This window comes from Petaurus breviceps, unplaced genomic scaffold (assembly GCF_028583685.1).
Source record: "Petaurus breviceps papuanus isolate PSGF00001 unplaced genomic scaffold, PetGlider_PUasm1.0 90823, whole genome shotgun sequence".
Lineage (NCBI taxonomy): Eukaryota > Metazoa > Chordata > Mammalia > Diprotodontia > Petauridae > Petaurus > Petaurus breviceps.
The window spans coordinates 4,592,895-4,606,230 of NW_027187352.1; the positions used below are offsets into that span (position 1 = coordinate 4,592,895).

Genomic DNA, 13,336 nt, shown 5'->3' on the forward strand with positions numbered 1-13,336 from the left:
AGATGAAGCCTGATGGCTGCTGCCTTCCTTCTCCAGGCTGACATGGCTCTATAAACACTATTCTTTGTGTCTGGTCATTCATTTGGTTCCTGAACCCTCTTAACTATATTATCATCTAGCCTACATCTGATCCACAGGAATGACATGAGACAGCTGAAATGAAGAAATTCTGTGGTCATAACATTCTCCCTAAGTAGCAGTCTGGTAAACAAGGCAAAAAAAAAAAAAAACACAAAAAAACCTGGAAATCAAGTGAGTCTTCTAATATGTCTTCTTCTTGATGAACCTGTGATGGCTCTTAATGATCACCATTTTCTCATAAGAAGGAAGGAAACAAACAATTATTATGTTCCAGTCACCCTGTTAAGTTCTTTACAAATATTATCTCATTTGAGACTCACAACAGCCCAGGAGGTAGGTTCTATTACTTTACAGTTGAGGTAACTGAAGTAGGTAGATGGAGTGTCTTGCCAGGGTCATACAGCTGGTAAATCTGGCAGCCAATATGAGACTAGATTTTATCTCAGCTCATCTAGACTCCAGGCCCAGCACTCTAGGGTCCTTAACCTGGAGTCTATGGAGAGAGATTTCAGAGAGTCCATGAATTTGAATGGGAAAAAAAAATACATCATTTTCACTAAACTCTAAATGAAATTTAGCATTTCTTTCAATGATGAATTTTTTTTTAAAAACCAACAGTATTTTGAAGAGAGGTCCATAGGTTTCAGTAGACTGACACAAAGAATATTAAGAATTTTGGGGCTAGAAAAAAGTTGAAGTGTTTGGTATAGGGTTGTGTGTGTGCGTGTGTGTGTGTGTGTGTGTGTGTGTGTGTACACACAACACATTTCATCTTTCATTTGGCCCCAGGGTTCTGAATATTCTCTGTGGAAATCTAGCAAAGTCTATGGATTCCTCTTCAAAATAATGGCTTTTTAAAAAAATTTATCACTGAAAGAAATGTTTTCTCTCTCTCCCATTCTCTCTCTCTATCCCCACATATAGGTGTATATATACATATATACATATATGTGTACATGTATATAAAATCTATACCTGTGTATATACACATGCACATGTATATTATATATCTGTGTGTAAACATATGTATATGTCTATACATAGCTATGCATATATGAATACATGCATATACACACATGTATATATGTATACAATGTTCTACCCACATATATGCATATATGTATGTATACATGTGCTGGTACACACAAACACAATGTTCAATAATCTGTCAATAGAAACTAGGATTCTTTTCTTTCTTTTCCCAGATCACACCCTTTTCTCCAAACAAGACCAAACACTAATCTCTCTCCCCTTCTTCCCCTTAAGCAAAATCATTTTGTTTCATTACATAATCTTGAGAATGAAGTCCAAGATGCAATCTTTGTGTAAATGAGTCTCTGGGGCCATGGCAAGCTTGTTGGAGGGGAAGAGGCAGCATTGTGTAACATTAAGAGAGAACACTGAACTTAGATTCAGGGCTTCTGCCCTAGGTTCAGGTCACTTCTAAAGGGCAAGCAAGCAGTGTGGTATGTTAGAGAGGGAGTCGAATTTGGAGGCAGACCATCTGGTATCAACTCTCTATCCTTCTACTACTTGGGTGGCCTTAAACAAGTCACTATATTTCTCCCTAGGCTTCAGTTCCTTCTGCTGAATGATGAAGTGCAGGACTAGACAGATAACATCTAAGGTCACTTCCATCAGATATTCTATGATCCTGACACCTAAATGCCCCGATGATGGGCTCCTGGCTAACCTAGTATCATGGCCCTGGCCCACTGGGAACTGAGGGATTCATCTGATCTGGTCCCCCTCCTCAACCCCAGTCACACAAGGCCATCTGTCTGGTACCCAGTGTTCTCTGGAAAAGAACAAAAAGTTTCTCTGGAGTAGGAGAGAGGGTAAGGAAAACCCAGGAGGAGAGGAGGCAGCTGTTCCCTGGGAGATGACCCCAAGGCAGAGCTTTCTGGGGAGGAGGGAGGAGAAATAACAGAGTCCAACTGTTCTCATCTTGAAAGTGTTTAAGTCCAGTAACCCCTAACCAGAGCAACATGGGCAGAGATCTGTCCTAAGAAAAGGAGAAAGGAGGGAGGCACGGCCCCTGTCCTCAGGGAGCCCCTGGCTGGTGGGGGGTGGGGAAGAAGGGGACACAGCCTCTACCTTCAGGAAGTCCCTGATTGGGGAGATGTGGCTCTAGTGTTCAGGGAGACCCTGGTCTGAGGGGGATATAGGACCCTGCCTCTGTCCTCCCCAAAGATGAGGTCAAAGACAGACAGTTACAAATTAATAATGAGCAAACTGAGTTCATGAGAGCCAGACCGTCAGCCAGCCCAGAAGCCCTACAGCAGTCCAATTAATTGGAACAGGCCTCAAACACACAGATACGCCCAATTGAGAAAAGAAATCAAGGGTCCCCACATGGTTTTCCTCTCAGAAAAAAATGAAGCTAGGATATGAGGCCCAAGAACTGAAAAGATCCCTTGATTCTAAGGCCCAGAGGCATTCTGGAAGGTCACTTCAATCCTTCCCCACCTTTCCCTAAGGCACATAACCTTCAAGCTGTTATCAGATAACTCCTTTTTCATATAGGTCTCTAGGGAAGGAGACTCACTGGTTCCCCTCCCAGCTGACCTACATCAAGGGAGACAGTGGGTCAGATTGGAGATGGCCTTGGACTGGAAGTGAGGAGATCTGGATCTGAGTCTTTGCCTTGTCACTTGCTAAGTGCGTAACTTTGAACAAATTACTACCCCTCTCCAGGCACTCAGTTCAATGCTCAACAACATCCCTTCTGGCTCAGACAGTCAGGGATGCTGTCTCAGTATCCTAACTGAGGAAGCCCTCACTGCCCTCTCCCTGTGGCAGTGGAAAGAACCTTGCCCTATGAGTCAGAAGACCCAGGTTCGAATCCTAGCTCTGACACCGACCTACTGAGTGACTTGGGTCAAGTACCGTCCTCACTCTAGGTCTTACCTCCCACAGTTACAAAATTAAGGCTTTGAACCAGATGATTACTACCGTAAGGTGCACTAACCTCTAAAGCCTATGATCTCCTAAATCCTATCTCTTCTATGAAGCCTTCCCTGAGTAATCTCAACACTAAAATCTGTACAATTTTTCTAGCCTTTAAAGCCCTCTAAGGTTCTTGGGAACCTCTGAGTCAGTTTCTCTTAGATTTATTATGACTCCTCTCATAGGGCCAGTCCAAGACTGGAACCTTGAGTAGCCCTGAAGATAGGACTTGGGATTTCCTAGCTCAGACTCAAATCTGAGATGGCTTTATCACTTAGCTCTTTCCTCCTCTGCCCAAGAGGTGACGACCAACAGCAGAAAAAAGCCCAGGGCCATTAGGACCTACAGAAGAGACCCTAAGTTTTGAAGATGGGATCAGGTATTTATGAAAGAAGGTCACCTATACATTTGCCTGACTCAGATGAGGGAGAGAGAAGAGAGGGAGAGATAGTGACAGAAAGACAGAGAGGGAAGGAGAGAGGAAGATAGAGAGAGGAGGGGAGAGGAGAGAGAAGGGAGAGGGGAAAGGGGAAAGGGGAAAGGAAAGAGGGGAGAGAAGAAAGAAGGGGAAAATTAGGGAGAGAGGAGAAAGGAGGGACAGTAATAGAAAGCAGAAAGAAACAGACAGAGGTAGAAAGACAGGCAGAAAAATATTTAGAGTCAGAGAAATGAAGAAGTGGAGATGAAAATAGAAATATAGAGAAAGAAAGAAATAGTGACCAAGATCCAACAATATAACATAGTTGCCACCAGGCCAATATGATCTTGGGCCCAAATTCCAGGAATGACAAGATCAAAATCCTGCTATATTCTGCCCTGGTCAGACCACATCTGGAGTACTGGGTTCAGTGCTAGGGGCCACTTTTTAGGAGGGATGCTGATAAGCTGGCTAGCATTCAAAGGAGGGTGACCCAGATGGTCATAGGATCATAAGATTATACCATGAGGACCATCAGTTGAAAGAACTGGACATTAAGCTTAGAGACAAAAAAAAAAAAAGACTTACAAGGAAGCCGGAGAGCTGTTTTCAAGAACTTGAAAAGCTGCCATGGAGGATTAGATTTGTTCTGCTTGGACCCAGAGGACAGAACAAGCAGCAATGGGCAAGAGTTATGAAGAAACAGATTTGAGCTGCTAGGAGAAAGAGGAGCTTCCTAACAATGAGAGCCTCCCAGAGTGGAACGGGCTTCCTCTTCCCACTTCCCCTCAGAGGCAGGGGATTCCTCCCTCATTAGAGGTCTTCAAGCAAAGCTTGGGTGACTTGTCGGGGACATCGTGGAGGATCCTTGGTCAAGTACGGCTTGGACGGGATGGTCACCGAGGTCCCTTCCAACTCTGAGATTCTGCGAGAGAAAGGAGGCAGGGAGATGGAGACTGAAACAAAGGTACAGCAAGAAAGAACAGAAGATGGAAATACATGAAGAGAAAAATGAAGAGCTAGAAACAGGGGGAAATAATGTAGCACCTTCATCATGCCCTAGAGCAGCCCAGCTGCCCTCTCCTTTCTCCTAAATATGGCATAAACCAGCCCCACAAAGTCAATTCTTTGACAAGTCTGAGTACTGGTTACTCAGTCGGAGTAATTGGCATTGATGATGAAGCCTGGGGGGGGGGGGAAGGTAACTGAGATTGGGGAAGGGGGGAATCAGAGAGCCTGAGTTGTTATTCCCTCTCTGCCACCTAATTCATATGTGACCTTGGACCAGTCTCTTTGCCTCTCTGCAATATCTATAAAATTACCTCCACATCTCTTGTAAACACCCTCTTCTAAGACTCTACTCATCTGGCCACTAGCCTAATGGAACTAGTGCCTGGGACATCTAAATCACCTGACCGGTCTCCCTGCCTCATCTCAACGCTCTCCAATCCAGTCGGTCGGTCAATCAAGCATTTATGAAGCACTTCCTATGTGTCGGGCAGGGTAGCAAGCCCTGGGAATACAAAAAAGGAAGGCAGAAACTGCCAGTCTTAAGAAACTTACATATAAGTGGGGGAGACAATGTGTAAACATCCATGCATGTGCAAGACACATAGAGTACATGAAGGTCATCTCGGTGGAGAAACGATTGTTGTTTGTCCTTTATTCTCAAAGAGGACCACGACATCTGGAAGTGAACATGTGACATGCAAGTGAAGCTGATTTAAGTGAGGGAGGGCTCGGCAAAGTTACCAGCCTCGCTTTCTCCTCCATAGTCATCTAGGTCCAGTGGCCAGACATAGACCAGGATGATACAGACATAGACCCAGACACAGACACAGACCAGGAGAAAGGATTAGAAGCTGGGGGGAAGAGGAAAGGACCAGTGCAGAAGGGAGGATGGGAGCTAGTTCTTGAAGGAAGCCAGGAAATGAAGGCAAGGAGATGAGGAGGGAAATCCAGCCATGGGGACCAGCCAGTGCTAAGGCACAGAGCTAGAAGATGGCAAGGAGGCCAGTATAGCCTTATCCTCCACACTGTGGCCAAAGGGATTTTCCAAAAGCACAAGTCTGACCCTGTCACTCCCCTACTCAATAACTCCAGAGGCTCCCTATTTCCTCTAAGGTTACATGCAAACTCTTCAGCATTTATAACCCTTCACAACCTGGCTCCGGCCTACCTTTCCAGGCTGATCACACATTATTCCCCGCTTCAAGCATTCACAATCCAGTCCAATGCCTTTTTTGCTCTTCCTCCTATGTCTCATCTCCATGTCTTTGCAGATTGTCCTTCATGCCTGGAATGCACTACCTCCTCACCTGGCTTCCTTCAAAGCTCTGCAAAAGATCTTTCCTGTTTCCCCCTAACTGCTGGTGCTTTCTCCTCAAAATCACCTTTATCTACTTTGTCTATGTACCTGTTGCCTCTCCTAACAGAATATAACTTCCTCAAAGGAAGAGATGCTCTGGTTTGTTTTTTCTTTCTTTCTATCCTCAGTGCTGGGCAGTGTCTGGCACTTAAATACCAGCTGATGAGCTGATTGATTGGTCTCAGGGTCCTGTGCTGGGTGATTTGGGAAAGATGAAGATGGACAAGATGCAATCTCTGCCCTCAGAAACTCCCAGTCTAGTAAAGGGAGCCAGGCACAGGCCCATACACCTGCAAACAAGTACCCAGGACTCAGAGCCCAAAGGGGCAGACGAAGGACTATGGAAACTCAGAGGACAGAAAACAAGATCCAGCTGTGAGGAAACAAGGAAGGCCTCCTCGAGGAGATAGCATTGTTGTTATCGAGCATTGAAAGATTTTAATAGAAAGTGAAAGGGCATCCAAGGCAGGAAAAAAATTTAGAGATCATCCAGTTTGCTTAGACTGAAGGTATGTGAGTAGAAACAGTGAAAACTAAGTTCAGAGAAGGAGGATGAGGCCAAAGTAATGGTAGGCTGAAGAACTGGCCAATGGGGGTTAGAGGGATGTCACCAGGGTAGGTTCCTGAGAGAAGGCAAGAGGGTACAGAGGAAAGACCATTAAAGCCCTAGTGAGGAGCCTCTGTCTGGGCCCTATCAGTCTGACCTGGGGCAAATCACTAAGGTCTCAATTTCTTCATCTAAAAAGTGGGTATTAAAATCCTTGTATTCCCTAACTCACAGGGTTTGAGTGAGGAAATAACATAGATTTGAAAATAACATAAAACTGAGAAGTTACTATGACCATTGTCTTTAAAAATGGACTTTCAGAGGATGTCTTTGCTTGTGCAGTATGAGTTGTGGGAGGGGTGTAAGAGAGAGAGACAAGAGACAGAGAGAGACAGAGAAAGAGAGACAGAGAGACAGAGATACATTGACAGCGAGAAGAAGAGAGACAGGGAGATACAGACAGACAGACAAAGAATCCTTTACCCTTACTGTAAGTTCCCTAGGGCAGTGATCATGTATCGCTCTTCCTTTTGTCTCTCCACTCACTGACAAAGTGATCTTACACACATATATTAGGAGCAAATTAGGACAGCAGAAAGAACACTGAGTTTGGAGAAAGAGGATTTTACTCTAGCCTCTATGGCTTACTACCCTTCAATAAACTCCAGTGGCTCCCTATTACTTCCAAGACCAAATACAAAATTCTGTTTGGTTTTTTAAATCTTTCATAACCCAGCCCACCCACCTCCACCCTGTCACCTTTCCAATTTTCTTAGCATTGACTCCCCTCTCCATATGCTGTGATCCAATGATACTGGTCTCCTTGATGTTCCTTGAACTGCTCATCACATCTCCAAGCTCTGGGAGTCTTCACTAAGGGCTGTCTCTATCTCCCTCCTCAATTCTGACTCCTGGCTTCCTTAAATCTCAAGTAAAATCTTACCTTCTACAGAAAGCCTTCCCTAATCCTCCTTAATCTTTACGTCTTCCTTCCCTCAGAGATCCCCTCCAACCATCCTGTCTATGACTGGTTTGCACATGTTGTTTTCCTGCTGCTTGTCCATTAGGCAATGAGCTCCTTGAGAGTGGGAACCAATTTTTTTTCTTAGTATTCCCAGAGCTTAGCACAGTGCTTATCACAGTTGGTGCTTAATAAAAAGTCTGTTGATTTGGCTTGACCTTTGTGACCTTGGAGAGGTCATTAAACCTCTGTGGGGCCTTCCTGTATGATCTGAGGGATGGACTTAATAACCTCTAAGGCCTTTCCAACTCCAAATCAAAGGATCAAAGATTTCAGGCTTGAAGGGTCCATCTAGCCCATCCAGTCCAAGCCTCTCATTTTACAGATAAAGAACTGAGGCCCAAAGATGTTACATGACTTGTCCAAGTCACTGTGTGTCCAAAGTCAGGCAAAAGGGTGCTGGAACTAGAACAGAGCCCAAATTCTATGATGGCAAATCCAGGGCACTTTCCACTCTACCAGGGCTACTCTCAGATGTTATGGCTCTACCTCCATCCAGGACAAGAGAAAGGAATAGCTCCCTGACCCTCTATAGATTCAACTGGCAAGTCTTAAGCACCAACTGCCAGCCTAATGTGTGTCCCTAACAAGGTAGAGGAAACAGTCCCATACTCAAGAGGTTTAAAATCCAGGTCACTGCCAAGCCACTCTTCTATTTTCAAATCCTTAGAATTTGGAAGTTCTTTCTTATGCATAATCTTTATGCTTCTTCTTTGATCTTTTTGTTAATAGTATTTTATTTTTTCTAATTACCTGGAAAGATCATTCTTAACATTCATATAAAAAACTTTTTGAGTTCCAAATTTTCTCCCTCCTACTCTCCCTCACCACCCCCTCCCTAAGAGGGTATCTTGCTTTAACCTTGAAGGAAGATCCTGCCCAGTTAGAGGGCATGGTTCCCTGGGACTGGCCAACTCTCTGTCTGACCATCACAGACCTCTTCAACACTTTCCCCATATTCCCCCAAACTCACACTCAGATCCTTCTCATTCTACCATTCCCTTACTGAGACATACCATATTAGCCATGGTGTAGAAAATCAGCTTTCCTACTCGCTAGCCTAATGGAAAACTCGAGCAAGTAACTTAGTCAATCTGAGACTCAGCTTCCTCATCTATAAAATGAGAGCTTTGGACTAAATGACCCGTAAGGTCCCTTTCAACACCCAAATGAAATGAGGCTATGATTCTTCCTTATCCCATTCCCCACTAAAGTCTCCTACGTGGTTCATCCCAACCTCAGGCACTCAGTTCACGTTGGTTTTCCCTCCTGATGCAAATCCTAGCCATCCTTCAAGTTCCAGTTAATCCATTCCTCCTCCAGGAGGCCTTTCCTGACTACAGCAGCCCTCACCAAACTCACCTTCCCCTCTGGACTCCCAAGAACTTAGACAATTAGCCCTTCCTTAATAAGCTGATATTTGGAGAGACTTTCAAGATTTGCAAGGTGACTTCTATATATTAGCTCCTTTGGACCTCACAACAACCCTCAGAAGTAGATATTGAAGGCATTATTATCCCTAAAGAAATGCTTGCGCGCATGTGTGTGTGGGTGTGTGTTATATGCCTAACTACATTATTGTGGTTGTAGTCATTTTCAGTCATGTCTGACTCTTCATGACCCCATTTGGGGTTTTTTTGGCAAAATTACTGGAGTGATTTGCCATTTTCTTCTCCAGTTCATTTTACAGATGACAAAAATGAGGCAAATAGGGCTAAGTGACTTGCCCAGGGTCACACAGCTAGTAAGTGTCTGAGGCCAGATTTGAACTCAAGAAGATGAGTCTTTCTGACTGCAGGTCAGGCACTCCATCCACTGCACCACCTAGCCACCCTAACTAGACTGGACCATAGAATCTACAAACCTTAAGAGTCATGGAATTTTCAGATCAGAGAAGCAGAGATTTTCATAACCAAAGTATCTCAAAATCCCAAACTTGTAAGATATCTCAGAGGTCATGTAGCCCCAATCAACACAACCTCCCTAATGTGGTGGTTGAAATCTTTGCTTGAATCTCTCTGGTGACAGGGAATTTACTCACACAGTTCAATGTGGAATAACTCTAATTGTCAGGAAGTTGTTCCTTATGTTGACATCAGACCTACTTCCCTGTAAATCCCCTAACTTACCATAGTCCTTCTTTCGGGAATCACCCTGAACTAATTTTGCTCCTTTTTTTCCCCCAAGACAGACCTTCAGAGACTTGAAGACATCGAGAAGATGTCTCATCCCCAAGTCTTCTCTTCTCCTAGCCCTACCTCCCCACTTCTATCAACTTGGGTGACGTGCCAGCACAGCCTGGCACAGTGGGAAGAGCCAAAAGACCTCATCTCCAACCCTGACTCCATCTCTTACCTTGTATTCGACCCTGGGTGAGTCACAAGCCCTCTGGGGGGCTCAAGTTCCTTCTCTGTAAAATGGAGATAATAACACTTAAATACTTATACCACAGGGTTGTAAAAACTTCATTTTATAAAGCTTAAAGGCTTATGGAAATCTGACCTAATATTGTTATTTCAGGTAGATCCCACCGAGCATGCTCCAATTTGTCAAGGTCCCTCCTATAAGATGACCCCTTAAGGGCCTTGAGAGCAGGGACCATCCTTTTTTTGGACTTCTCTCCTGTCTCCCAATAGAGTTGAGCATACAGCTAGACACCCAGAAAAACCTAGAATATTAGAAATGAATATAGGCCACCACTCAAGATACTTCCTAAGTGACTGACTTGGGTTTTCTCTCCAAAATTTCTCTAGCCAGTCACTCTTAGGGGGCTTAAATATGCCCTGCTTGATAGGGATGACTCCCAAAGTGGTACCATGTACTTGGGTTCTCAGGGGCCTCATCTGTGCTATCTCTTAAGTCTGCAACCCAGAGAGGCAATGGCCAAGAGAGAAAGAGGGTGATAGAGAAGGCTAACAATTGGAGGAGAGAAAATATATAGTGCAGTGGGAACAGTATTGGCCTAGGAGTCTGCCATTGTCATAGGGTGTGACCTTGAGACAGTCACTTTCCTTTTATGGACATTCTAGGTTCCAATGAGTTGGAAAATCTAGGTTCCAAGGCTCTGTCCAGCCCTGGCCTTCTATGTTCTAACGTCTCTTTCAGTTCCAATGCTCTAGGTTCTAAGGTCCCTCCCAGCTCTGACAGTCTGTGTTCTAAGGTCCCTCCTAGCTCTGACATTCTCTGGTCTAAGTTCCCTTCCAGCTCTGACATTCTGTGTTCTAAGGCCCCTCCTAGCTCTGACATTCTCTGGTCTAAGTTCCCTTCCAGCTCTGACATTCTGTGTTCTAAGGTCCCTCCCAGCTCTGACATTCTCTGGTCTAAGTTCCCTTCCAGCTCTGACATTCTGTGTTCTAAAGTCCCTTCCAACTCCAATATTCTGTGTTCTAAGTCCCTTCCAGCTCTGACACTCTAAAGAGAATTTAGCACAGAAGAGGTAGGGAGCCATGCACAAGAGTGGGTTGGCCCAAGGTGGGGGCAGACAAAATTAGTTATGCCTCTGAGCTCCAGCACTGTACATCCCTGGGATGTGCTCCAGCCAAAACCACAGGACTTCCCCACGATCCTGGCCAAGCCAGGTCACACAGGACTCTAGCACCAAGGGAGAGAACAGTAACCAAGATTCCTGGAGCACTGCATCCTGGGCTAGTTACTTTAGCAATGGAAGTCCCCCAGAAGACACAAGTAAAAAAAGGGGCAGAAGAGACCCCCACCCTTGAAGCCCCCTCCCTCCCTCACTGATCCATCCTTCAGGCAGGTCTACTGACACATAGGTGTCTTTCTTTTCTATAAGAAATTCCCCACCGTCTACTTCACCCCACAAGCCTCAGAAGCTCCTCCTACAGCCTAAATCTAATTGAGTGTGTCACACAGCAAGTTGATTTTTCCTTCCCAAGACTGGGGATATCATGGACCCAGAAGCAACACATATACTGTGGCCAGACCCACAGTGCAAACTTTGAGAAAAGCGTGGGCAGTCTCAAGAACTTAGGACATAGTGGGAAGAGCTGCTGGCCCTGGGAATCAAGAGTTCTAGGCCCTAGTATTGAATCTGCCGCTAAGAGACTATGTGAGCTAGGGCAAGTCATTTCTCCTCCTTGGGATCACTCTCAATTTCCTCTTCTGTAAAATGGGGAGATTAATCACTGCTCTGCCTCTCTCCCTGGGCTGACTTGAGGATCCACTGAGAGAGTGAACATGAAAATGCTCCATAAAATGGCCCCTTCCAAATAAAAGCAACTTCCATTTCCACAGCACTTGATGTTTGTAAAGAATTCACAAAAGCTAGGCAAGGAAGGGCATCCAAGTATCATCACCCATTTTTTATAGAGAAATAAACTGAATCTCAAGGTCACAAAGCCATGTTCTTCTGACTCTAAGGCCAGGGCTCTTTCTACCATGCCATAATGTGATGTGGAGCGTAGTTATCATCTCTTTCCCATTCCTCTGGCATCCCAACAAACGGTGGGCAAGAACCAGTTGGAAAATGGCAAATCTGTACCCCTTGACAAGGATATGTGCCCTTTACAGGCCTCAGGTATTCCCTCCTCTGTAAAATGATGAGATAGGACTAGATTATCTTCCAAGTTCCCCTCTGACTCTAAATCCTATGATTCAATCAGTATGGAAGAGGAAAGGGGAAGGGGGAAAGAAGAGAGGAAAAGAGAAAGGGAGGGAGGGAGGGAGGGAAGAAGGGAGAAAGGGAGAAGGGAGGGAGGGAGAAAGGGAGGAAGGAAGGAAGGAAGGAAGGAAGGAAGGAAGGAAGGAAGGAAGGAAGGAAGAGAGAAAGAAAGGGAAGAAGGAAGGCAAAGGCAAGGAAAGGAAGGCAAGGGAAGGGAAAGGAAGGCAAGGGAAGGGAAAGGAAGGCAAGGAGAGGCAAAGGAAGAAGAGAAGAGAAGGCAAGGGAAGGAAAAAGAGAAGAAATGAAGAAGGAGGGGAGAGGAAGGGAAGGGAAAAGAGGAAGATAAAATTCCAATAAAATATAAGCTCCTTGGGGTCAGGGACCATTTCATTTTTTTGTCTTTGTCTCTAGCATCTAGCATAGTACCTTGCATATAGTAAGCACTTAATACATGTTAGTTAAATGGAATAATCTAAAGATGATTCCAACACAGTAAGGCAATAGAGGATTTTTGTTCGCTGGAATTTTATAAATCTGACCCAGATATATATACTGAGTTCTCCTTGGTGAACAGGCCTCAGCTTGGCTTATCTATCTCTAGTAACTCTGAGGCCCTCAGACATCCTGATAGTTCATATAGGAAGGAAGTGCTTTCTAGCCCAGGACACCTAGTTGGTCCTTAACTATCTCTGCATCCACATCTCCCTTTCTAGACTTAGTCAAAATGGCAACAATCCCTTCCAAGGCACATGACTTTTCTGTCCTGAACCCTCTTCTTTCTCTCTACATCCTCTCTTTCTTAGTGACCTCAAGAGTCCCCATGGGTTCAATGATCATCTCAATGCAGCTGACTTGTCCAGAGCTACATTTCCAATCTTCATCTCTCTCCTGAGTGCCAGTCCCTCATCACCAATTTCCTTCTGCATATCTTCCATCTGGATGTCTCACAGTTATGCAAAGTCAACATGTCCAAAACAGAACCGATCATTTTTCTTCCAAAACTCTTCCCTCTCTCTAACTTCCCCATTTATGCCTAGGGCACTATCAACTTTCCTATTATCACAAACTTAGTCAACTTTTATTCTCTCTCTATACTACTTCCAATATCCAATCAGTGGCCAAGTCCCATCCATCCTGCCTCCCCAATGTCTCTCACCTGTGTCCCGTTCTCTGGACTCAACACAGCTGCAGCTCTAGCCCAGACCCTGATCACCTCTCCTCTGGACCAGAGAAAGAGATTCCTAACAGGTGCCCCCACCTGCAGTCTCTGCCCTCCTCAATACACCCTCCAGACAGCTGCCAAATCAGCGTTCCAAAAAGCAAAAGTGGAG

At 44.9% G+C, this 13,336-nt stretch overlaps 1 protein-coding gene across 1 annotated transcript in view; it reads right to left on the reverse strand.

Moving 5' to 3' along the window:
• Positions 1-13,336, reverse strand: part of LOC138148213 (uncharacterized) — a 43,998-nt gene that overhangs the window by 12,720 nt on the left and 17,942 nt on the right. Inside the window, exon 3 of the mRNA XM_069070770.1 lies at positions 4,037-4,373. Within this exon, the coding sequence (XP_068926871.1) occupies positions 4,262-4,373 (112 nt within the window). The 3' untranslated portion in view covers positions 4,037-4,261. The remainder of the gene's footprint in view (positions 1-4,036; positions 4,374-13,336) is intronic.